Genomic DNA, 26355 nt, shown 5'->3' on the forward strand with positions numbered 1-26355 from the left:
GGGGGGGGGTTGCCTTTGTTGTACAGGAGTTTTAACTGCTGGCTTGATGGGAAATACCATCAGCTCTGAGGCACTGTCACAAGTCACATCTTGCCCCTTTCCTTCTGTTATCAAAAGTCAGAAGGGAACGGGGGCACTTTCCGTGCCTCCCACTGCAGTGCTGGAGGCAAACCAAAGGCTGGATTCTGGTTCCGAGTGGGGCCTCAACAAAGCCCCATCAGAGGAAGGATCTGTGCATGTCTGTCCTGAGGGGAGAATGGGGGGGGGGGGAGGATCAGAGGCCTCCTGTTGAAACTCGTCCTTGGAAAAAATGTAGGAGGGGCCCCGTGGTCAGGTGCTAGGGGCAAACAGCTTTCAAGGAAGAGGGACTCAGCGGCCTGACTCTGGGCCAGTGCCACTGTGGTCGCTGCTCAGGGCAGCCAGGAAAGCACGTGGCCACTGGTGTCCTCAGTGCTGCCAGATGCTACTTTACCAAAGGGTTTCCGAAGCCTTGGGCCAAGTATTGACTCGTACCATGAATTTAAAGACACAAAACAAAACAAAACACCCTTTTTTAGTATACATGTGGACTGGGCAGAGGCAGGAAATACCCCCCTACTACACTTGAGTTTGAAACACACAAATGCTGAGTGAAATTTGTTGTACTTGTTTCCAGCTTTTCATGATGAGACGTTTCAAACACACAAAGCTGAAAAGAAGAGCCTAATAAACCCCCACAGGCCAGCTTCAACAGTTACCAACTCAGGACCAATCTTAACTTCATCTCTTTATTAACCCGTACACACTTGTCCCCTTCACTCCCTGCCTGTCCATATTATTTTGAAGCAAATCCCAGACATCTTAACAGTTCATAGGTATTTTAAAATGAATGTCTTAAAGATAGGGACTTTTTTCTTAAGCAGAACCACAGTATCATTACCACACCTAAAAAATGAACAAGAATTCCTTCACAATATTAAATATCCAGTTCATTTTTTGCTATTTTAAAGAAAAGGGAAGGGCAGGTCCCCCACACATAGAAAAAGCCCATGCCCAGAGCGGTGTTCAAGCCTCCAGGCCCCAAAGGGCCTGGGACAAGATGCAGGGCTACCCCAGAACAGAGATCAGCGCCCATGTGTGGAGTGGAGAGGCTGGAACTCAAGTCAGCATGGTCCTGCTTGCCCACCCCATTCATCCGTGTGTCTATCCACGGAGAGACCACAGGCTGTTTAAGAGCAGGTCTCGGGAGCCAGTGGCTTGGGCTCAAATCTTGGCTCTGACACTCACCAGCTTTGTGACATGCATGCACTTCTTGGGACCTCAGTTTCCTCATATGGGAAGTGGGAATAATAAGAGTACCTACCCAATGGAGTAGCTTTGAGGATTAAATGAGATACTACAATGAAAATCACACAGAGCAGTGCCTTGTACACAATAAGAGCTCAATAAATAGTAACATTCAACTGGCACTTATTAAGCATCTTTTACACGCCAGGCACAGTACTGTCCAGCAGTAGAAGATAAGAGGTTAAAACCCTTGTGAATCACCACCTGGGAACAGAGACTGGCACCAGGTCACCACCTGGGGACATGAACAGTCTCAGAATCTCCAGCATCTGTCTTGTTTGGGTAGGAGGCCCAGATCTATTCTGCCTCTGAGATAAGGAACCCTGAACCAAGAGAGTAACTAATAGTCTAGAATAATGACTCCCCTACAGTTGACAGAGGAAAACACTGTGACATCCCTCTCCCCCTGTCCCCCCAGCAATGCCTCTTTGGATCAGAGCAAAGGCAAGATTCATAAGCTAGGTAAGCCCTGCTGTTGCTGAGGTCACAGAAAGATGCCACTCGGTTCCCGCAGGAGGCCACAGCCGCAAGGGACAGAGTCAGCAGACAAAAAGAAAAAAGAGGCTTCACACCCAAAGAAGCCATTTAGATATGAGCTTTCAACAGGCTGGGCCCTTTTCTTGCCTTCCTCATTCTCACTCCCCAGCCCCCAAATACTCCTCTCTATCCTGAGAGGTAAGACCTGTTTCCAGCAAACCTAGAGCTCTATTTAAGGAGTGGGTCTGTCAGTTGCTCAGGTCTAAACCAGCATCCCAGCACCAACATAAACCGAGGATCGACGCTGACAAACTCTGGGAATCCATTTTGTGCAATGAGTCCTTCCTATGGTTTCACTGCTCAAAACTCAGACCCCACCCACATCAAGGACCATCTAATGCAGCACATACAATAAAGATTTAAGAATATGGTCTCTGGACCTAAGTTCAAATCCTGCCTCCATCACTTCCTAACCTTGAGCAAGTAGCTTCTCATCACCATACCTCAGCTTCCTCATCTGAACAACTGGGATAATCATAGTCCCTGCCACCTCAGAACACAAAGCACACACCCCAAGCAATAAGCACAGTGCCAGGCCCAAAAGGTGCCTCTGATAGACAGCTGCTACAACCTTAGCTCTACCTGCCTATGATAAAAATGCCTTTCATCGCTCATCCACCCTTATTCACCAAGATAAAACAGGAATGGTATATTTGATCTATCACTGAGACCTACCACCCGATTGATGTCTGAGTCTCACGCCCTAGGCCCACACTATCCAATACATGTGGCTACTAAGCACTTGAAATGTGGCCGGTACAAATGAACATGTGCTCAAAGTGTAAAATGCACATTGTATCTCGAAGACTTCATGTGAAAAGAAGACCATAAAATATCTCAATAATCTTTATATTGATTACCTGTTGAAATAACCTTTTGGACAAAATAAAATACATTCAAATTAATTTCCTCTGTCTCTTTTGACTTTTTAGAATATGATCACTATAAAATTTTAAATTCTGTATGGCCTGCATCAGTGGCTCGCATTATATTTCGAATGGACAGCACTCCCACAGACCCTTGAGAACCAGCGTCTTCTTATTCACCTTCATATTGTCAGTGTCTAGCATGGTGCCTGCTCACAAGCTAGGTAAAAAAAAAATGTTTCCTAGGTGGCTGGATGGAGGATACTCTCCATACTTCTCCTGGTCTTAAAAGCACCCACTACTGTCCTCACATCTAACCAGGCCTGCTCTTCATTCAAAATATTTAACAACCCGTACGGCCCAGGATATACCAAATCAAAAGGGGCATAGTCATGGTGGCTGGAGCAAGTCCTGGACCACACAACCACTTGAGTTGCTGGACTGTATCTGTACTCTTTAATAACCCATAATGCTGGCGCTTAGAAACACTCTTTTCCCTGCCGGCCCAAGTCACCTTGCAAAAGTTCACCCACATAGGACACCTGCCTTGTTCACTCTCCTTCAATACCTCACCTCGTTTCCTGTTAATCTGTGTCTGGTGTAGCAGGCAAAAAGTCAACCTTGTTTTGAGGACAGACTCTGTTGAAGGGCCTTTAGTTTTGAAACAACCTAACATCCCAACAGAAATTGACCCCACTGTGTCTTACTGTCAGTGGACACTATGCCATAGCATCCTCAGACCATTCCTGTTGCCACACGAATTAGGCACCACACATAGTCTGCAGGGCTTTGTGTGTCAAACAACATGGAAAGGAAATGCTGCCTCCGCTTCCTAAACTTGCCTCAGCCCACTAAAGAGGGTCTGGGAAGAGAGGGCATTTGGCATGAGGGCAAAGAGCCTGGAGTCTGGAGTCAGCTTCCTCATCTGTACAGTGAGATCAATGCATTTAGCTACTTCATGGGAGTCTTGTGAGGACTGAGAAAAAGTGTGAAACGCTTAGAAAAACACCTACTACAGAGTAAAGCGCTAAGTAAACTAATTAGTTGCTATTTTTTTCTTTTTAACTTTATTGGGGAACAGTGTGTTTTTCCCAGTACCCATCAGCTCCAAGTCAAGTTGCTGTCCTTCAATCTTAGTTGTGGAGGGCACAGCTCAGCTCCAAGTCCAGTCGCTGTTTTCAATCTAGTTACAGGGGGTGCAGCCCACTATCCCATGCGGGAGTCGAACTGGCAACCTTATTGTCAAAAGCACATGCTCTAACCAACTGAGCCATCCGGCTGCCCACTGGCAGCTCAGCGGCAGCTCAGCTCAAGTCGTTGTCTTCAATCTAGTTGTGGAGGGCGCAGCTCACTGGCCCATGTGAAAATCGAACCGGCAACCCTGTTGCTCAGAGCTCGCACTCTAACCAACTGAGCCACCCGGCCGCCCATAGTTGCTATTATCATCATTATTATTTTACAAAAATTAAAGTAGTATGAACTTGGAAAGTGGGAATTCTCCCTTCTCTAGCCACATTGATAATATTTTTGCAACAAACTCATTCCCTTCTCTGGGCTTTTGCACTTGCTATTACCTCTGTCTGGAATGTTCTTCCAGCTCTGTGCCTCTGTGCCTCTTCTTCACAACTGGCACCTCTTGCTCATTCAGGTCAGCAGCTCACATGACCCCCTCAGAGGCCTGGAAGTCCTTCCCTGACTATCCAAGCTAAAAAGACCCCCTTCCTCACTAACAGCCTGCCCCATCAGCCACTCTCTAGCCCCTCCTCCAGTCATTTCTTCCATGATACCTAAAACCATGTGAAATTACCTTGTTTATTGTGTGTCTCCCCAGCTAGAATGCAAACCCTAGGAAAGTAAAGATCTTGTCTGTCTTGTTCCCTGTCTAGGGTTTTATGCTTTTATTCGCTATGCTACACTGCCTATGTACCAGGATGTTTACTGGATGTGTGTTAGTGAAGGTAAAATCCCAGAAACAACCTAAATGTCCAGCAATAGGAGAACGGTGAAATAAAGCATGGTCTCTCCATACTGAAGAATGTGAGTCTCGCTGTTAAAAAGAATTATTCAGATCTGTACATAATGACTTAAAGGGATATGACCTATTATTAACTGAAAAAATCAAGTTACAAATATGTGTGACTTGATCCCTACCCCTTCCTTTTTCCTTTTTGGGAGTGGCGAGGGAGAAGAAACAATATGGAGATAGATAGATAGATAGATAGATAGATAGATAGATAGATAGATATCCATTTAAGCACCAAAAAAGGTAAGTCAGAGCATCTACCCAAATCACAAAGGGCAGAGAGCATAACCATTTTGTTTACTACTACATCTCCAAAACCTGAGAGTAGATACTTAATAAATCCTCACTCTCTGAATAAACGGTTCTCTCTGGAGGATGGGATTTTGGAGTGGAGGGTGGCACCCATTATTTTCCTTATACATCTCTGTATTATTTGATATATTACAACAAGTATGTATGTATGTCTTTGTGTAACTTTTTAAAAGACAAATTCAATCCATTCTCACACACACAAATTAAGACCCTAACCAGCGTGGTCCTAAGAAACAAGAGCAATATCAGTCTTAAGGAAAGCACTAATGCACGAACTGGTCCAACAGCCTCTCATTCTAACAGATAAAAAGAAACACTTTAAGGAAATGACTGTTTAATTCTTTTACTAAAACATAAATACATCTAGATTTTGTGAGTTAAACACATTGAACAAGGTTAAGCTGTTACCATAACCGTCCTTTTTAAACTTAAATTTGAAATATATCATCAAAATACGTTTTACCAAAAAAAAAAAAAATCGCCAATCACTGCACATTCTAAATTCCATTTTTTATTTACCACCTAACAACTGCAAAACAGGCTCACATTGAACTCTTAGGTCATTCCACATAGACTGCTAAAAAAAACATGTGCTGTTGTTACTAACAAGACCAAAATTTTTTTTAAAGTCACAGTTTTATTCCGTCAGATCAAAAAAACACTTAGGTTACTTTGGTGGCCATCAGAAATTTGATTGGCCATCATCAAATGAAACCACGAGAACAAGTTTCTGACAACAGACTAATCCTCAGTGGAGACCTAATAAATTATCTTCCCAGTCTCTCCTCCCTTGTGTGTGCTGCCTCCCAAAATGCCAGGATGGCCACCTTCCCATACAGGATATTCTAACCCACTGACAAAGTATGACTTTTCAGAAAGAAACAAACTATTCAGCCAAGCTTTGACAGGCTAAAACCGTAGAGAAGGGTCCACTGAAAGCAAGGCCTTGAAGCCACACCTGTGGCTAAATCCATATTGTCTTCTCTGCTCCCTACTAATACAATGTTTTACATACATTAATCTTTGGTGACTTACGAAACAACTCAACCTAGTGAGAAAAGACCACTTCCAGTAGTGGCCAAGGAGGACTTCCAGTGTCCTACAAGATGGGAGACCAAGAAGGGGCAATAAATGGTGCTTCTACGAAATGGCAGCTCCATCCCTTTCTTGCCAATCAACTGGACCTGGGAAGGCTGGGGGAGAAGAATGCCACTCCCCTACCCCCACCAAGTTTCTGGTTTGGGCAAACAGGACAATGTTGGCCCATATGCCAAGACGGTGACTACTGGTTCTGGGAGGCAAGTTTAGGTTGAACACGTTGAGTTCATGGTGACCTAGGGACACTCACCAGGGGACACTAAAGAAGCACAGGCTCCAGATCTGGAGCTGGAACTCAGGGGGCTAAAATGGTTTTGAGACAGAGTCAACTGCTGGCAGCACAGGGATGGTACATAAAGCACTGGAGTGAATGTGCTGGCTTCGGGGGACAAGTTAGTATGACTGAGCAGAAGGCTGCTGATAGCAGGTCAGCACCATCTCTTCTCATGCCTTTATACTATAGTATGTTCCACAATATAACCTTTAGTGAACAAAAATGTGGGGGTAGGGGGCAATAACCTTGTCCCTGCTCTGCCCTGTAAAGAAGCAGCAAAGGCCTATCAAGAAAAACAAAATATGTTTATTAGGTGCTTATTGTACACCAGGCCCTGTGCTAAGCACTAAACATGAATTATCTCCTGGGGTCATCAAAACAGCCCTGGCACAAAAGTCTTATGACTACTATTTCACAGATGGGACACTGAGGCTGAGAGTGAACATGTGGGGGAGCTCAGGGCTGTCATGTCACAGCCCACAGTTAGGCACTCTCTGGACCAGATGGAAAACACTGAAGAACAATTATAATACACAAGAGCTGCTACTTAGTGAGAGAATATAATCTCAGAAAATCCTTACAACCCTCTGAGGCTGATATTGTTATCCCATTTTACAAATGAGGAACCTGAGGCTGCAGGAGAGGAAGTCAACTGGACCAGTTTTGAATCTGGCCCACAGGGGAAACCAAGACTATAGCCAGAGCCCCACCCTCAGAGGTTCTCTGGGACACTGGGAAAACGCTGAATAAATGGTACATTTACTGAACACCGACTATATGCCAGCTGCTGCTCTAAGCACTTTACACATGGTAGTCTCATTGCATCCTCCATACATCTCTATGAGGTGACTGCTATTAAAACCCCCATTTTAATGATAAGAAAACTGAGGCACAGATTGGTGAAGTCGGTTCACAAGGTCACACAACTGGTAAATGGCGGAGCCTAAATTTGAACTAAGGTTTCTCTGCCTCCCAAACCAAATGCTCTGAACAAAATAATTTCAGCTAACAGCAGCCACTCTACATTGACTGCTAACTGTGGACTCCGCTCTTTACATGCACACCCTCAACTAACCCTGTGCGGTCGATAATACCTTCACCCCATTTCTCCGGAACTAACAATAGCGCAAACACGTAGTAAGTGCCGTCTGCGTGCCAAATGCTTTATTCGCTAGATCTCAACATCTCGACAGAACCTTCAGCAAAGGAGAGATACTCTCTTCTCCCCCGGTTTTACCAAAAGGGGAAACTGAGATTCAGCGCGGTTTCCCCAGATAGCTGTTCCCGAGTGGGCAGGGCCAGGACGCGATCCCACTGCACCCTCACTCCCACTCCATGCTCTTCCACACAGCGCCGGGTAGCATGTCTGGAAAGTTGAGCCACGCGGGTACGAGTCCGGCCAGGTCCCGAGGGCGCGAGTCCCGGCGCCGCCGCCCCCACAACTGGTGCCCACACCCGGCCATCCGCCGGGTCGCCAGCCCGCGCTGACCCTCGGGGACCGAGTGGACACCGATTCCCCGCTACCCTTGAGTGAAGCCGCCTCTGCACCTGGAGCCACATACCTGGGTGTTCCGGCTGCCCGATCCGCGGGGCCCACGATCTCGGCGTTCAGCCCCGCGCGGTTCGCTGAAGACGCCGCCAGCTCCAGTGGCCCAAGTGACTTCCAGGCTGCCCACTTCCAAGCCGCTTCGCGCGAGGCCTCCTGGGAACTGTAGTTTTGCCCTAGGCGGCAGCAAATTGAAAAAAGCCTGGCGCGCGAGTGCTGCCGGGAGTAGAAGGCGCAGCACCGCGCCACCTTCTGGGAATGGTAGTCCACCTGTCGCCTCCGTGCTGCTCCAATCTCCAGAGCACTTCCGCAGACCCGAGGGGCGTGAAGAGTAGAGGCGTGTCTTCTGCGGATTCCAACCCGGCTGCAGCGCTCCGCGAGGGCGGTTTTCCCCTTTCTCCCAGCCCAGTCAACCTTTTCCTTTCCTTCAGCCAACCCTCTCTCTCCCTCTCCGCCAGGCGTGAGGTACTTACCCCGAAGGTGCTAGCCTGGGGAGAGGCGAGGACAGCACAGCCGTGCGCTAGACCCCCAACGGAGCAGAGCGGCGGAGGAGGGCGTCTATGCGCGCGCGCGCACGCGCGCTCGCCGACCACTCCGGCCTTAATTGCCGCGCGCCCCGCGAGGTGGACTTTTTTTTTCCTTTCGAACGCGCGCGCGCGCGCGCGCGCGGGGTCTCGCGCTGGGCTTTTTCCTGCCGGCCGCGCGCCAGTGCGCACGCGCGCTCTCTCCCCTCTCCTGGGTCAGTCCTCCCGGCGCGTGGCTGGATGGCTAACCGCTGTGTCGGCGGAGCCCTCCCGCAGCATCCCCAAGGTCTCACCTTCTAGGTCTGGTCTTTCAAATAGGAGCTCCTAGGTGCCGCCATACACGCCGTACCCGTCCCTTATTGAGAGTCCTGTCGTCACAGGTAATAGGTGCGGCCCGGGCCTTCGAGAAGCAGACACGGTCTCCTTACAGCCCACGCAGAGGGCCGGTACGCCCGAAATGTGTAGGGACTGCGGTGTGGTCTCCTCTCCCCGGCCTAGGGAGCTCCAGAGCTTTGCTTTCAAAGGGAGCCTTAGGACCACCACCCAGAGGGATGCCCTGGAAGCCCTGTTATCTAATTCATTCGTTGATCTCATAGTCTGAGGGAACTAGTGTTTGTTTAGTACCCATGGCCTAGGAAATTTTGTCTAAATTAGTCCACCTACTTACATAATCAAGATCCGACCCTTTTTTCAAAAAGTGGATATTGCTACTCCTACTCCATAGGGTTACCAGAGTGAGTTGGCTGGAATTGCAAGGACCTCTGGTAAAGTAAACGCAGTCAATATCTACCCTTCCCACCTCATCCTTCCTTCCCAGAAGTTGATCAGTAAGACTTGAAGCTGGGAAGCATATAGCTCTTCTTCGGAGAGGGTAAGGGTCCTTCATCTGCTCATACATTAAACAAAAACGTATTAAGCCCCTACTTCACGCCAGATGGATGATTATAGGGACACAGGAGAAATCAAGACGGACTAGGTTCCTGCCCTTGAGGAGCTAAGTCCAGTGTGGTTATCAGACCACCATCGGACAGTGACAATCTAAATCAGTACTATTCTAAGAAATATAATGCAAGCCACATATGCAATTTAAAACTTTACATTAGAGGGCCAGCCGAGTGGTGCAATGGTTAAGAACTGGCTTAGGATGCCAGAGGGCCACTGTTCGGATCCCACATATGAGGACCAGTGACACTGCCCTCCACAGCTAAGATGCTGAACAACAGCTCAACCTGGAGCTGGGCTGCTGTGAGTCTCCGGCGACGGCATAGGCTGCAGCCCCTGTGGCAGTGGGTTGCCATGGGCTACCGTATGTAGCCAGCAGCCAGCGTGAGTGGCCAGCAGCCACAGTGAGTGGCTGTCCAGAAGCCGGTGACTGATCTGCCTTGCCCAAGAGGAGCGCAATGAAGGTGCCAAATTGGGCCAGAGAAGCAACGTCCTTCACAACTAGACTGAAGAACAAAACGACAGCAACTTGTCTGTTCCCATCCCCCAATTCCCCAATAAAAATCTTTAAAACAAAAAATACCCAAAAAACAACAACTTTACATTAGAAAATTAAGCAAGTGAAATTAATTTTAATAATTTATTTAACCCAATATATCCAAAATAACTTATGTTTAATGAGAAAAGATTTACATTGCTTCTCAATTTTGAAATTGAAGTTAATTAAAACAGGCATTAACAAAGATATTCATTCGTAGCATGGTTTGTCATGGCAAAAGATTGGAAACTGCCCAATGTCCATTAATGGAAGTTTGGATAAATAAATAATAGTTCGGTCACACAGTGGAAACCATGCAACTGGCAACTGTTGGAAAATGAGACAGTTATATGTATTAATATGAGTTAATCATAGAAAAAGATGCAGAACAGTGTATAAAGCATACTACCCTTTGTATAAGAAAAAATATTTTCTACATATATGCTTGTGTATGTACAGAAAACTGTTTAAAGACACAACCAGGGTTATCTTTGTGAAGGGGAAACAGGTGATCAGGTGTGAAAAGGTGACTTTCTTGTCATTCTATGCTCCTTAATATGTTTTGGATATTTTTACCATGTCCATTTTTAAAAGTTGTTTAATTAAATGGAGAGTGATAGTTAAGTCATAGGATCATTGTAACAATTGTTATTTTTATTTATTTATTTATTTATTTATTTCTTAAGCTGAGCCATCCTGCCACCTGTTGGCAGCTCAGGGGCTGCTCAGCTTGGGCCGCGCATCGAACTGCTGTTGCTCAGGGCTCAAACTCTTGAGCGAGCTCTTAACCAACTGAGCCACTCAGCCGGCCCCATTGTAACAATTGAATGAAACGTGTAAAATGCCTGCCTACCACTTTATAGCCTAATCAGTTCTGGATGCTATCATTATTCCCAAGTAACTCTGATAACGTATGTTTGTCAGCCAGGAAAATCGTTTCTTTCCATAAAGATAGTTGTGCATTTCAGCCCCAGCCCTAGGTATGAAGCCTCCTGTAAAGCCAGAGTAGCATTCCGAGGCCCTGGGACAGACTTCGTTCGGCTCCTTATCATTAAAGTCATTCAAAAAAGTGTAAGTAAGGCAAGATTGCTCTCCGGCTTTACAGCCCCTCTGACTTTACAGTCAACTAATTAGGCCCTTCTGATTCCGTCTATGCTTTCTGCACCCCTATCCCTAAACGTGAGAGCCACCTGCAAAGCTGTAGGATCCACGCAGGGCCCTACCTCAAAGTATGGAGCACATACCACCCTCCTTGTTATATGTACTTACAGCATTTTGTTCTTTTCCTTCTTGAAACTGAATCACTAGCATAATTTGTTTTAATTTGTTTTAAGTTTGAGAAAATTAAAAGTTGCAGAAAGGTTCAGAGAATTTCCCATTATAATCTATTTTATGACTATTCTTCGATGTCTGCCTTCCCTGCTGAACTGTAAGCTCTTTGGGGCAAGAACTGTATGCCCTCACACTCCTATAACAGAGCACACGGAGCCAGTGAGTGACCCAAAAGGAGCCCAGGGACCCAATAGTGTTATGGAGTGCAGTGCCCCCTAGAGCTAATTCTCTTACCAAGGCAGGGCTTATGGGATGTTGGCCTTCCATCCTACCACAACTGACACAGTATGTTGGAGTGTACTGACTGCAACTAAGAAAAAGAATGTAGTGCCAGTGTCAATGCCCAGTCACAGACATAGTAGGACATACCATATCACAACCTCAAGTACTGACCCTGCTTAAGTAGGCCGGAAGGCTTGATTTCTCCCATTAGACCATCTTTGTGTTACCAAGTTATTAAAAAGTCAAGACCATTGGGGTTAAATCACCTGGAGCTCACTCTGGACTTGCTTTTAAGGACAGGTAATGGGATTAGGGAATCAAATGGGGGGATGTTAGGGAGAGGTTTCCTCTGAGGGTAACCCGAGAAAGCTGATCCATACATGAGATGCGAGTGGCAAAAAGAATAAACAGGTTTGGGGTTTGAAGGCCTTTGACACTAACCCCCAAGGACTGTACCCCCAAAGGGTCCCCACTACCTGCTTTTTGTAGGGCTGGTCAAGAAAAGTTGGACCCAGAAGAGATAATAGGAACAATGGAAACTGATGGCAGTGACTGCAAATTTGTTGGTAATGATGACTCAGCGGTTCTGGGGCCTATGGGGTACATCTGAGCTGTGGGGCCTGGCCTACAAGGCCATTAGCTAATGTGCAAGATATGAAGTAGATCCCACTTGCTCCTGAAAGGTGGTCCAAAGAAGCAGCAAGTGCAAGGTTACAGAACAGAATGGAAAAAGATACAGCAAGAGGGCAACATGCCATCTTGGGGAAAGTGGAAAGGGACAGAGGGGACACTGAAGTCTGCCAGCCAGTCCCCAGTTCCCATTAGTAAGTTTATGAGTTAGAGAGCTTCCATAGCATCAGCTGGCAGAACCCCTTACTGACTCTGATATGGAGAAGAATCCTGAACTGTGTGGATTGAATCTTAGTCTTGAATCCGCCCTGTGTAGCCTGCACACATCCCTTTTCCTCTCTGAACCCATGTTCCTCGTATGTATAATGGATATGTCGTTTGCCTCTCAGAATTCTTTCAAGAACTAATGAGGCGATGGATGTGAAAGTTTTTTGTGAGCTCTAACCCACTCTACAGTGAGATGAAGATGATGATATGTTTTGCCTGCTGCTTACCCCCGAATCCAGCCATCAAGTCTCTGTGACAGCACAAGGCCTAGCTTTAGCCATACTAGAGGGCAGGTTCTGCTGACATTGCCTCAGATTGTCAAACTGAGACAAACAGGTCCAGAACTCCAATAGCTCTCTAAACCAGTGGTTCTCAGGCTTTATTGTGCGGTAAGATCAGCTAGAGAACTTGTTAAAACTCAGATTTTTGGGCCCTACCCTCAGAGTTGCCAATTCAGGAGGTTTGGGATTGGACCCAATCATTTGCGTTTCTAACAAGTTCCCAGGTGATGCTGATGCTGCTGGTCTGGGAATCACACTTCGGGGAACCACTTCTTTAAACAGTTTACCCGCTTTCCTTCAACGGCAGGCACAAGGATGGCCTCCGTTGCCCTCTGCTGGCCAGACTATAAACTTAGCCGTCATGTTTCCAGAGCATCAGGAAAGTAAAAAGTATGGGTTGGAAGGAAATAAATACTTGTCTGAGAACCAGCAAAATAAGGCTAAAACCAGCAATCATAATTGTTTGTTGCTTCAGAGAACGAGGTGTGATCAAATAATACAGTGAATGTTTAAACTTAAAAAAATGTATTACAGTAAAAGACATTGCCATTAATCCCCCTCAAAATATTCCCCTTTGCTTCGAACACACTTATCCCATCGTTCTTGTCACTTTCTGAAGCAGTTCTGGAAGTCCTCCTGTGAGTTGCGCTGTCACAGCTGCCTCAATGTCCTCAATCGATTTAAAACATTACCTTTCATGGTCATTTTGACTTTGCGGAAGAGCCAGAAGACACCCAGTGCCAGATCCAGTGAATAAGGTGGATGAGGACACACAATGATGTTTTTATTTGACAGAAATTGCCGTACTGGAAGTGCTGTGTGATATGGAGCCTTTCTGTTGTGATCAAAACATGATAAATGCTGCTGCCGAGCGACATTCAACAGAAAGACAGGGATCTTCAATATGGGAAGCAGCGTGTCAAACCTTAGTAATAGTGTGTGACAAGTTTCAACTAATTCAGTGCAGTCAGTCGAATGTGTGCTATGGTTGAGAGAAGGTGCGTTTTAAAGTGTACCGTTGGGGGCCGGCCTAGTGGCTCAGTTGGTTAAGAGCTAACTTAAAATGTACTGTATGTGAGCTGCCAAGAGCCGCCGTGAGTGGCCATCCAGAGGCTAGCTACCAATCTGCCTCACCCGGGAAGAGTGCAATGATAATACCAACGTGGGCCAGTGAAGCGACGTCCTCCACAACTAGACTGAAGAACAAAAAGGACAGCAACTTGTCTGTTCCCCTTCCCCCATTTCCCCAGCGCTGTTCCTATCCCCCAATGCCCCAATAAAATCTTTAAAAAAAAAAAAAAGTAGGATTTATTCACAATCCAAGCGGGAAAAGTGAAGGTTTGTCCTCATGAAGGCCAAAGACAAATGGAGTGCGGAACAGGAGGATAAACAGATGATTCTACCAGCCTGGGAAAACCTGCAAGGCCAAGTAGCTGGATCTTTTCTCCAGCTATGCTAGGTGGGCTGGCCCTTAATCCAGGGTGCCCCACATCCCAATTTTCTATTTCAGTAGTCAGGCCTGAATGTCCATAGAATCACCCAGGAAGCTTGTTACAAGTGAAGGTCCTGGGTCCCACTTCCATGGTTCTGCTTCAGTAGGTCTAGGTCAGGACCTAGGGATCTGTATTTTAAGACATACCTCCTCCAACAGGAACTTTGGAAACTCCTGTTCTCACAAAATGCTCTCTTGACACACCACCATCAGCAAAGGTATATTACTTGCCTGGCATGGTATTCCTTTCCGGCCCCTCTCTAGGTTTGTCTGCTTCCCTCACACATAATATCCCACTGGATTATGATAGCTAAGATGCAATTCCCAACTCCTTTATTTACCCTCTCCAACCCTCAGTTTTCTCATGTATAAAATGAGGTGAAACCTACCTCACTCTGCTGGAGTTAGGATTAAATGAAAAGGTATGTCTTATACATACATAATTCCTGACATTCAAGAAGTGTCCGATAAACATGAGTTCATATTTCCTAGCTCCTCAGAAAGTAGTAGTGATTAAGCTGGCATCTTTTGAATTCCCACAGGTTTTAAAGCAAGGGTCCTGAGGAGGACCAGGTGATAATCAAGGTGATGTCTTCCCCCAGACTCATTCCCCTGTGGAAAGATTTAAAATATCTCATAAGTGACATTCAAGGAAGCAAGGTAATGTATGTGTAGAACAAAAACCTGTTATTGGCCTCTATCTATCCTAATAGTTATAAGCACTTCAGAGGAGCTTAGATTTTTTCCCATGGAAGCAGGAAACAGGCAGCAGAGACCTTAAAGACAGTTGTCACCTTAGGAGGAAGTGGGCCATCAATTTCCAAATGAGTCTGGGGACCTCTTGCAAGGACATTTTGATAGTGGAAGGTGAACACTTTGGAGCATTGTCAGAGGAACCAACCACCTGGGAAGAGAGGTTTTTCTAAAAGAGAACGGAGAAGGCACCAGAGAGAACATTTGCCAACCTCAGCGTTGCTATGGCTGGCTCTGTGCACAAGGATCCCAGGTGCATGTTGCATAGCACCTGCTCAGTCACTGGGGGATATTATAGAATATATATATATATATATATATATCATCTTCCTCTGTCAAACTTAAAGGCCAGGTAGGGTGTCCTAGGAGTCTTAGTGCAGTTGTAAACTTTAGTAACTTAATGCTGCACTGACTTCGGGGATACCCTGTTATATTACATGTAGATCTATGGCAGTGCACTTGCCTGAGTAATCTGTTAAATGTGTCTTTTATGACATATGTACCTTTTAGACAGAAGGGAGAATGTTAGAGGACAGGTATACCTCACTTCATGTTAGGAAGAACATCAGTTTCCATTGTGCTCACGCTATAAAATTTGCCCATAGAGGCCCTGTAGGGGTTTGTTCTCTCTTGTGCCGGGGGTTTTGTTACATGCTTGTGAAGTGTAGGTGTCCCATGGGTGATCCGTTATGCATGTGTGGGTGTATCAAGAGTGGTCCTTGGGGTTGTGGGATGACTTTGGGAACTGCTTCAATTGTGACTTGAGTGAGAATACATTTAGTGCATGTGTGTGTGTGTCCTGGTCTCTTAGTTGATGCCATGCCTCTCCCCAGCAAACTTCAGGTGACTCAAAGAGTGACATAGTTGTGCTGAGTGACCATTCCCAGATACTGTTCCAAGAGTCTCGCCATCCTCAAAATATGCCACTTATATGCTACTACTTCAGTGATGCCAACTTCTTTGCCTCCCTCTCATGGGTGACAACAAGCACAAAAGAAATACAGGTAAAACAGCCTAGTCTTTCATTTTCTTAGCCCTTTATCCAGAGGCCATGCCCATATAAGCTTCCACTCCAGATTGACAAAGGAAGATATACCCCTTGAATGAAAGTGACCTAGATCCAGGATTCTCCCATCATCCTTTCTCCAATTACAGTATCCATGTTGAATAGATTTTATAGTTCTCCTAAAGTAGGCCAAAGTTAGTGAAAGAGTTATAGGCTTCCTGCTTCTACAGTATTTCCAACTACTATAATCAGGGGATAAAATCATTCTAGAATCTTTCAGTTCCTCCTCAGCACAAGAACACAGGAAAATAGCTGAAAATTCTGCCCTTTCCTTTTCTATTACCTGATCCAGGCACTTTCCATCTCATTCTCTTCTAGGCTATAGTATGGATGAAGAGCAAAACTGAAGACATGGTCGAGAAGAAAACATTCTCCATGACCGAACGATTGCCACACATCCAGTGTATGGTCCACACTGGTTCCTTTCATGTCCTGGTGGCCTACTGTGGTGACCTGCTCCTGCGGCTCTTTGGGGACCACTTTCGGTCATTCAAATCCCTGGGTATAGTGCCCTGCCGCTTTAACATCAACTGCCTCTGCTATGACCCAGAAATGAAGATGCTTCTGTCAGGCATCCTGGGGGCAGTGGTCACCTGGACCATTGAGCGCAGTGGCAAGGGCCTCCAAATAGCCCACATGATTTCCATGCCTGGTGATGAGTTAGTCCAGGACATCATGTTGAATGGCCCCAATGGCTCCCTCCTAGCCCTGTGTGAGACTGTGGTGAGGGTCCTGGAGTACCAGGGCCAGGGTCAGCTGGGAGAGGTGAAGAGGTTCACTTCTACCACCAGTGGCTCCTCTATCACCTGCTGCTTCACCTGTTTTGCTCAGGGCTTTCTCTATGCTGGAAACAAGACCGGGGACATCGAAGTATGGAGCCTCAGTCGGAGCCACTCTCCCCACAGTTTTAAGGCCCATTCCTCGTCAGTGGTATGCATCCGCAGCCGACCAGAAGCCCACACCCTGCTAACAGCTGGCAAGGAAGGCTTCATCAAGGAGTGGAACCTTACTTCGGGTAACCTTCTGCGGCAGCTAGAACTTGATGAGGAACTGCATCGACTCCAGTTCATTGATAACATTACTTTTTTCTGCCAAACTACCCACTCTTTCTCCTTGCGCCGTCTGCCCTGCTTCTACAGCCTCTTCAACGTCTGTGGCTCCGCTCCGGAGCATGTGCGTCGGGTCCGCTGTGGTAATAACTGGTTCCGGATCCTGTGCACTACTGAGGATGGCTTGCTGCGCTTTGTGTCCCCAATAACAGGGGACCTTCTGGTTCTCACCTGGCCCTTCGCAATCCTGGACCATGCTGTGGATTGGGACTATGACCCAGACAAAGAGGAGCTCTTTGTAGCAACAGGTGGCTCAGAGGTGCTGGTATTTGACACAACCCGCTGCCCTTGCCCAGCCAAGTATCTTTTATGTACCTCACCAGATTATCAGGACGTGGTACAATGCCTGGCTTATGGGCATTTCCACCTGGGTCACGGTCTAGAAGGACTAATGTTCTCTGGACACAAGAGCGGTATGATAAGAGTGCTTTCCCAGCACAGCTGTGCCCGAATCGAGAAATTTGTGCACTTTGGGGCTGTGTTGGCACTCTGTACGCTGCCCGTAGGGCTTTTAGGTGTCCGAGGGAACTCTTTGCTGTGTTCCTATGGAATGGATGACTATGTACACCTATCAGAAGCTGTGTTTGAAGGGATCAGAGTACACCTGCGTCCCCTTGCCAGCATTCTCAGCAGCTGTCACCTAAAACACCTAGTACTCTTGCCAAAGTCTGTGGGTGCCATCACAGAGGCTAACTGCCTGCGTCTCTGGAAGTTCCATGATATCCTGTCCTCTGAGACACAGAAAGGCTCAACGTTCATAGAGACACTGCCCCTGCACCAGTGTGCCATCACATCCTTTGATGTATGCCTGTCCTTGAGTCTTTTTGTCACAGGTGGTATTGATGGCTCTGTCCGAATCTGGAACTTCCATGGTAGACTCGTAGCCACACTAGACTCATCACTGCACTTTGGCCCAGTCTGCTTTGCAAATGACCGGGGTGACCTGCTTCTGACTTTCAACCAAAGTCTTTATCTGGTATCCTGTTTAAAACTGCTTCCCCCAACCCTGCTGTCTCGCCTTTCCTTTATGAGCATGGCAGATGAAGTGCTAGAAAATCCTAAGCCTTTCCTACCAAGCTTCTTCTTCTCCTTTGAGACCATGTTTGTGCCCAAGTATGTCTACCTTGGACAAGGGCAACAAGAATTAGCAGGTCTGGAGAAACTTGTCAATATACGGGCCATTGCCTTTGACCATACTGTGCCACATGTCATAGAAGAAGATGAGCAAGGGAGCCTTGTATTACTAGGTGCCCCAAGACATGGTTCCTTGGAATATAAGGAGGAAACAGATACAAATATGCAGGTCAGTAAACCTTATTCCCATTACATGGTTCCTCCCCAACTACAGCTGACTACCTGGGATGGACTCAACCCCTATCAGATACTGCGATACTACTTTGGTTGTGGGCGGAAATGGCTCTTAGCCCCTGACTGCTACATCCCCAACTCAGTGATTCGTGCCCATCTTTGGCCAGAAGGCAGCCCGATATACCTACAGTGCAACCTGCATTCACCCATGCGGGAATTGGAATGGGACAGGTCTGAACAATTCTTTTTCTGGCACAGTAAGGTAAGACCTATACATGAGGTAAAAGAATATTCACAGAAAATGGAAGATAAAGAGTTCATGGAAATGAGAATGTCCAAGGATATAACCTATAGTGTCTTTACAGACTCAACAAACCACAGCTGGCTAGGAAGAAAGATGAGCGAAATAGCTATTAATAGCCTGATTGAGACAATCCTCAACATTATGATCCATGCTCCTTTACTGAAGTACCAATGCTGTATTGGTGTGCTAGGGCAAATCTTTGCTTCTTACCAAGTGTCTCCGCCCATGCGCTCTGAAACAGCCCATCGTCTGCTGGATGATACAACCAATTCAAGTCCACTGATCCGAGAGCTAGCCTGGGAAGGGCTGAAGCGTCTAGGAATGATCACTCATCTTTTTGCCATCCCTCTGTCCCAAGGGTTAATGGACAAGGATGAAAGAGTGAGGAATAGGGCCCTGAGCCTCATGGTTGACACTGGAATCCACTCTAAGGCCTCACTCTTACACTTGATCCAGAACCGGGACACTTTCCGAGACATGCAGTAAGTTCTTTGTGCCTTCCTCAATTTTTTGCTAGCTTCTAATTTTCTTCTCCCCCTTCCCCATTTTCTCTTTCACTCTCTCTTCATCCCTGTTCATTGGCTCTTTCTGTCCTTTTTCCTTGTTCAGTCTTTTTCTATTCCTAGACCATCACTCCTTTCTCCGTTTCTTCTCCTATTCCTGTCTGTCCCCTACCTCTTCAAGTTCCCTCTTTCATCTTTTTCTCCTACGCCTCCATACAGATCACTCCATTCATTGCCATCTTATCTTGCCAGACTTTTCTTTCTTCTTGGCCATCCTTTATATACTCTGTCTCTATTGGCCACTTTGTGAAGCCCTCGGCCTGTTCCACAGCAGTTCTTTCCTTCTCATTCTCCCTAATTCAGCATGCTCTTTCTTCTCTTTTGACTTTCACAGGCAGGAAATGATTGGGGAGGAAACCCTGGATCATCTACTGGGGATGCGTGCCACAGATCTCCAAATCCTTCATACTCAAGTGCAGCAGCGATTGAATGAAAACCTGACCTTGTCACTTGGAGATAAAAAGCCTGCTTTCTCTTTGGATGTCTCAAGGGTTTCTAAAATTATGCCCATTTCCAAGCAATCTGATATAATTCTTAAAGAGCCTGAAGTTGCCATCAAGCCCAGCAAAGGCCTAAGACACAGGCGAGCCAGGGGCAAAAAGCATAGTATGTATGGGGTGATCCAGTTCATGTCTCAGGGTCCCCAAGAGGCAGGGTAGTTAGGGCTAAAATGGGTCAAGAGATATCAGGTAGAAGTAGAGTTAAGTGGAATGACCTTTTCGCAGAAAAGAACCTTCCTAGGAAGAATCCATCCAAACTTAGGAAGACTCCAAAGCCTATCTCTCTAGGATTTAGGGTGGGGGCACTGGGAATAAAGCAAAGAGAATGTTTCTTTCTTTTCTTTTTTTAAAGGCCTCAGCCCCCTATTTTGCTGTTTCTTTTATGGCAGTTCCTCTTAGGTCATACCAGATATTGGGAAGTGTTTCTTTTAAATCTCCCATGTTTTCCTTATCTCCTGATTTTCCCTGCAGCCCGAAAATTGTTGCGTGTCCTCAAGAAGGTGAAAGAGCCACGTCCCTTAGAGGGTGAAACTGATCAGACTGAAGCTGTACCAACTGAAGATACAGCCATCTATTCTAGGTCTTCAACTTCCAGTGTACTAAAGATTTCAAAAGATGATGAACAACAACCTCCAGAGAAAGATGTCCCAAAGGATGTTGCAGTGACCTTGAAACTGCTGAGGAAAATACATGACAAAAGAGGCAAGAAAACAACAGTTGAGAAACCCATAAAAAGGCACAAGAAGAAGAAGAGAAAAGAAGCTGAAGTTACAATTGAGGAACTTCTGCCTCCTCTAAAGGAAGAAGCCAGAGGGCGGGGTATCTCTGGCACTCCTGGCCGCAGGCCTACCCCTGGAGATGGCTTATCATGGCGGGATGATATATGTCGTCTTATGACCCTGAGGATATCTGGTTCCCAAACAGAAATGTCAGAAGCTCTAACCACTGATCTAGTGACCAGGGCTCAGAAGGTGCTGGAAGATAGACACCCCAGCTGGGAGCTCTTTCAGAAGATCTGCCCCCTACTGAAGAAAGAAAGTGGGGTTCTGTTTGAGGACCTTGACTGGATTGTAGCCTGGCCAGAGGAGAAACCAACTTTTATTCATAAAGATACAGGTAAAGAGGACATGGTTATCAGAGACATCAAAGAGATACCAGAGAGGCAAGAACAAGTGCAAACAGAAGCAAGGGATATGCAGGACTTACTGGAAACCCAAGTGATTCCCCAAAAAGGCAAGAAAAAGAAAGATATTTTTTTAGAACCTGGTGATCTAACCAAGGGGAAACGAATATTGAAGAAAGAAGAGAAATCCTCTAAGAAGACTTCTAAGCAAAAAAAGGAAATAAAAGTGGATAAAAAGGAGGGGGAAATGACCAAAAGAGAGAAGGATGTGAGTCAGGAAGTGGAGGAAATAGCCAAACTACAGGGGAAAGTGGTTAAGCAAGAACAAGGACCAATTATTGATGAGAAGAAGATGACTTCGAAGGATTGGAAGAAGTCCTGGGATCAGGGGGGAAAGGCACATAGTGAGACAAGGAAATCCTGGAATGAATGGAAGACAGGCTGGGAAAGGAAGCATCTTGAGGAAGAGGAGAAACCACAAGAGGACAAAGAGAAGCTATTCCCAGATGAGGAAAAGCTGGATGGGGACAAGAGAAAGCTGGGATGGGACGAGAGGGCACCAGTCTGGGGAAAGAAGTTGTCAGACAGCTCCAGGGAACAACTGTTAGAGGATGAAGAGGAACTGACTTTGGAGGAAGAAGAATTATCTCAGGAGTGGGGAGGAGGAGAAGGAGGAGGAAGAGCAGGAAACGAAGAAGGAGAAGGAGTAGAAGGAGGAGGAGAAGAAGAAGGAGGAGGAGTAGATGGAGGAGGAGGAGAAAAAGGTATAGAAGGAGTAGGAGGAGAAGAAAAAGGAGGAGGAGGAGGAGAAGGTTTAGAAGGAGAAGAAGCAGGAGGAGAAGAAGAACTAGAAGAAGAAGAACTAGAAGAAGAAAAACTAGAAGAAGAAGAAGAACTAGAAGAAGAAGAACTAGAAGAAGAAGAAGAACTAGAAGAAGAAGAAGAACTAGAAGAAGAAGAAGATCAGGAAGAAGGAGAAGAAGAATGGGAAGAAGAAGAAGAAGGAGGAGAAGAAGAAGGAGAAGAAGAAGGAGAAGAAGAAGGGGAAGAAGAAGGAAAAGAAGAAGAAGAGCTGGTGACAGAAGAGCAGAAACAGACCCAGAAAGAATATAAACAGGCCAGGTTTGAGAGGAAACGAACCCAAGCTGAGAGAAAACGAGCCCAAGAAGAGAGGAAGCTGGCACAAGAAGAAGAGAAGCTAGCACAAGAAGAAAGACAATTGGCCCAGGAAGAGAGGAAACTGGCCAGACAGTATGGGAAACTGGCTCAGAGAAATAGGAAAATGGTCCAGGCAATGAGGAAGTTTGTCCAGAAAGGGGGGAAACTGGCCAAAAGAGAGGAGGTGCTAAGCCAAGAAGCAGAGAAATTGGCCCAGAAAAGGAAGAAACTGGCCAAGATATTGGAGAAACTGGCAGAAAAAGAAGAGAAAATAGCAAAGAAAGGAGAAAAGCTGGCTGAGGTAAAAATGATTTTGGTCCAGAAAATGGAGAAAGTGGCCCAGAGGGAGCAAGATCTGGCATGGCAAGAAAAGGAACTAGCCCAGGAATTGGAGGAGCTGACATGGGAAGAGGAGGAACTGGCTCAGAAAGAAGAGGAACTGAATCAGGAAGAGGAGGAATTAGCTAAGGATGAAAAGGGATTGGCTCAGGAGGAGAAGTCACTGGCTGGGAAAGAGGAGAAACTGGCTAGGGAAGAGAAAAAACTGGTCCAGGAAGAAGAAATGCTGATCCAAGAAGAGAAGAAACTGGCCCAGGACAAAGAAAAACTGCCTGAGGAAGAGGAAATACTTGCCCAGAAAAGGGAGCAATTGATGAAGAATAAGGAAAAACTGGCCCAGGAAAGGGAAAAATTGGTCCAGAACAAGGCGGAACTTGCAAACATCAAGAAGACACTAGCCTGGAGGGGGAAGGCTCTGGCTCAGAAGGAGGAGAAGCTGGCTCAGAAGGTGAAATTGATTCAGAGAAAAGAGAACATCCACCAGCTCAAAGAAAACTTTGCCCAGCACAGAAAGAAATTAGTCCAAGTAAAGGAGAGACTGGACATGTACAAGAAGAAATTGGTTCAGGTAGAGGAGAAGCTGATCAAGGAAAAGGAAGAAGTTTTCCAGAAGAAGAAGAAGGAACTGGCTGACACAGAAGAAAAACTGGCCCAAGCTGAGGAAGAGCTGGGTGAGAAACAGCACAAGCTAGCCCAGAACAAAATGAAATTGGCTATGGAGATGATGGCAATATTTCAAGAACCGCAACTGCTCAGAGGAGAGGGGGATATTACTGAGGAAGAAAAGGAATTGGACATGAGGATGAAGAAACTGGCCCAGGAGAAAGTAAAACTGGCTGAGGGAAAGGAAACTCTCCTCAAGGGAGAGACTCAAGAAACCTCAACACAGAGGAAACTGAGTAAGGATGAACTAGAAGCAATTAAGAGGAAATTGTTACTAGAGGAGAAGATACTGGTATATGAAGATAGGATGTTGGCCACAAAACAAACAGAAATTGCAAAAGAAAAATTAGAATTTACTAGAGGACAGAGAGTATATGCCCAGGAAGAAAGGAAGCTAGCCAAAGTAATAAGGAAGTTAGATAAAAGAAACATTTCCAAACAACCATCAAAAGTGGGAAGCAGAACCTTAAGGATACTACAAAACCTTACCAAAAATGAAAGGCAACTAACCCAGGAAGAAATACAGATAACAAAGATAAAGAGGTCACTTGTTGTTAAGGAAAGAAGATTGAGCAAGGAACAAAATGAACTTGATGCCAAAGAATGGAATGTTTTTGAGGAACAATCAGAAATTACTAAAGATGAGGAGAAACTAGCTAAGAAGCAGAGAAATCTGGCCCAGGTAATGAGAAGAATGATAAAGAGAGAGGAAAAAATAACTGAGAAAGAAGGGAGATTGGCCAGGCAAGAGAGACAAGTCATAGAGAAAGGAAAGGAGGAAGAAGAGGTAATGCCATTCCTTAAACAAAAGTCAAGAAAGAGAATAAAGGGAGTTGATATGCCACAGGAAGAGTTTCCCAGTCAAAAGGATAAAGTGGAAAATGAAGAGAGCTTTTCTGGAAAAATGGAAAGCCTGTTTGATGAAGTAGAGAGGGATAGTTTGTCTGAGGAGGAGGGAGAAGAGGAGGAGAGGCAGGAGGAGGAGGTGAAAGAGAAAGAGGAGAAGATGGAGGATATAAAAGAGGTGGAAGAGAAGGAAAAGGAGGAGGAGGTGCAGGAGGAGGAGAAAGTGTTTGAGAAGTATGAAAGCCTGAGTGAGGAAGAGGTGAAAAATTTAAGGGAGAAAGAGGAGGAAGAGGAAAGAAGCTCATTGGAAGAAGAGGTAGATAAGGAAAAAGAGATCTCAAAAAGAGAAAAACTATTTAAGTTACTAAAAAAAAGAGAAAAGGACCCAAGAGGGAGAGAACCATTCCCTTTTATTAGAAAAAGCACCCCTAAGGTCAAAGACATTGATATAAGCCTGGAAGTTCAGAAAAGCCCTTCCAGTAAACTGATCTCAGTAGCTCTGGGGAGGAAAGAGACTACACCAATGCCAGTGTCCACAAAACCAATATCCTGGAAAGATAAGGCCACAGTGCTTGAGACACCCAGGATATTCCCAGAGACAAGATTTATGGATAAACAAGGAGAACTGTTGAAGAAATATAAGCCCATTCCTCTACAAGTTTTGGATACAGTTTTGGAGTCCCAAGAGCCAGACTTAAAGACCCCATACTTATCCCACATATTGAGGAAAACCACGGAAGCTCAGAAACTCCAAGGCAAACCACAAGGGCACAGGTGGCAGTGGCTTTTGAAGCATCATCCATCTCGGATGGGACAAGCTGTGCCCCAAATCCTGGCTGAGGAAACACATGTAGACGTAAGCCTCTCAGATGTAGAGTGGATCCACCATGTTCTAGAACAGATGGAGGCAGGAGAACAGCTTCCCAGGGACAGTTTCCACAGATTGTGCCAGCTTCTCAAAGACCTCACCTCAAAGGGAAACGTAGAGTGGCTGCATCTGGCTAAACTTGAAGCTATCGTGTACCATCACAGACAGGTGCTAGAATCACAAAGGATGCATATCTCAAAACCCAGTAAGGAGCCCATGAGTCCAAAATACCTGAAAGTGATCCCTCCTATAAAGAGAAAGGAAAAAGAAAGCTGCCTAAAACCTTTGGCTATCCCCACGCCAAAGTCTTCATTAGCTACCAAAAGGATTCCAAACCCAAAGGCTGTAAATTGGCATCTTCTAGTAGAGCCTTACAGGAGTGCATGGGCAGAGCAGATAGCCAGTGCCCTCAAGGAGATGAGACACTTTTATCCTGCCACAGGAGACATTTTCACAGGTGCCTGTACCACTGCGGAAAAACAAACCCTAGCACTGATGTTTCAAAAAGACTTCTGGGCTTTTAACGATAAGGGCAGGCCCCCAAAATTGCCCAAGTTGGAAAAGAAGGCACAGCCTAGCTCTATGACAAAGGAAGAGGTGCCTCGATGGGAGACATTTGTGGCACTGTACCATGTTTTGCGGATGTTGCGGGAGCAATATGCAGAAGACAGTGCTGCTTGGATGGAACAGTTCTACCTGCTTATGGACCTGTACCAACTTAAGTCCCCCAGAATCCAGAGAATGCTACAGGATCTGCTACTGACAGAGGAACCCCAACCCCATGGGATCATCTACAAAGAGCCCCTAAAGGCCATGGAGCTAGCTCCCGGGGAGCGGTTGTTCTACCACCTGTTTTGTGGTAGCTCTCACATCCCCAGAGGTCCTCTGAAGTTCCAGGAGGTGGTGCCCCTCCAAGGACAGAACAATGTGAATACCATGCTTTCCATGGGCATCGCTCATTATGGGATCTTAGAACTTGCCTGGAAGAGCCTGCCCCAAGCTGATAGTTACCTCACCGAGGCATTGCCCCATATTGTTGCTCCTACCCCCTAATTGGGTACTGACTGGAGGTCAGAACTTTTCATTCCCACCTGGAGAAAGGCCTTGTCACCAGTATCTAGACCTTTATTTCTAGGGCCCACACAGAGGTAGGGCCAGGCCAAAGCCCTTTCTTTACCCTGTTCCAGAAGCCAGCTTCTATAATGTGGAATAAACAGGAGGTTCTGATATCCAACAAACTCTGTGATGTGTCCCTTTTCCTGAAACATTGTTTCTCCAGAAAGGTAACCAAGGAGACCAGATACTCACATACTCCGAAGAGTGGGAAAACTTACTAAAGGTGAGTGGTGCTCACCCTCTGGAGGTCTTCAGACAGAAGAGTCTTTCTTTGTCCTCTTCCTTCCCTGTCTCCCACCATCCTCTCCTAAAGACTATAGGAAGGAAAGCACCTGGCATAAAAAACGAATGTGTATTTCACATTAATATAAGAGGCATTGATGTAGTAGACAGAAAATGGATTTTAGAATCAGAAAACTCAGCATTTTG

General features: G+C 46.0%; 2 protein-coding genes across 6 annotated transcripts in view; one reads left to right on the forward strand and one right to left on the reverse strand.

Moving 5' to 3' along the window:
- SIPA1L3 (signal induced proliferation associated 1 like 3) overlaps positions 1-8669 on the reverse strand; it is a 242337-nt gene extending 233668 nt beyond the window's left edge. For all 4 annotated transcript variants that reach the window (XM_019666285.1, XM_019666286.1, XM_019666282.1 and 1 more), the window contains exon 1: positions 7999-8669. The gene's annotated coding sequence lies outside the window, so the exon portion shown is untranslated. The remainder of the gene's footprint in view (positions 1-7998) is intronic.
- Positions 8670-14798: 6129 nt separating this feature from the next.
- WDR87 (WD repeat domain 87) lies at positions 14799-25903 on the forward strand. Of its 2 annotated transcripts, none has more exons than XM_019666265.1 (6): positions 14799-14870; positions 15797-15967; positions 16348-19232; positions 19648-19919; positions 20285-21578; positions 21981-25903. In XM_019666265.1, the coding sequence occupies exons 1-6, from the start codon at positions 14799-14801 to the stop codon at positions 25861-25863; spliced, it is 8577 nt and encodes a 2858-aa protein (XP_019521810.1). In that variant the 3' UTR covers positions 25864-25903. The 2 variants fall into 2 exon arrangements, with proteins under 2 accessions (XP_019521810.1, XP_019521811.1); XM_019666266.1 differs by having other exon boundaries at positions 15797-15848; positions 16346-19232.
- Positions 25904-26355: the final 452 nt, after the last annotated feature.

This window comes from Hipposideros armiger, unplaced genomic scaffold, assembly GCF_001890085.2.
Source record: "Hipposideros armiger isolate ML-2016 unplaced genomic scaffold, ASM189008v1 scaffold_466, whole genome shotgun sequence".
Taxonomy (NCBI): domain Eukaryota; kingdom Metazoa; phylum Chordata; class Mammalia; order Chiroptera; family Hipposideridae; genus Hipposideros; species Hipposideros armiger.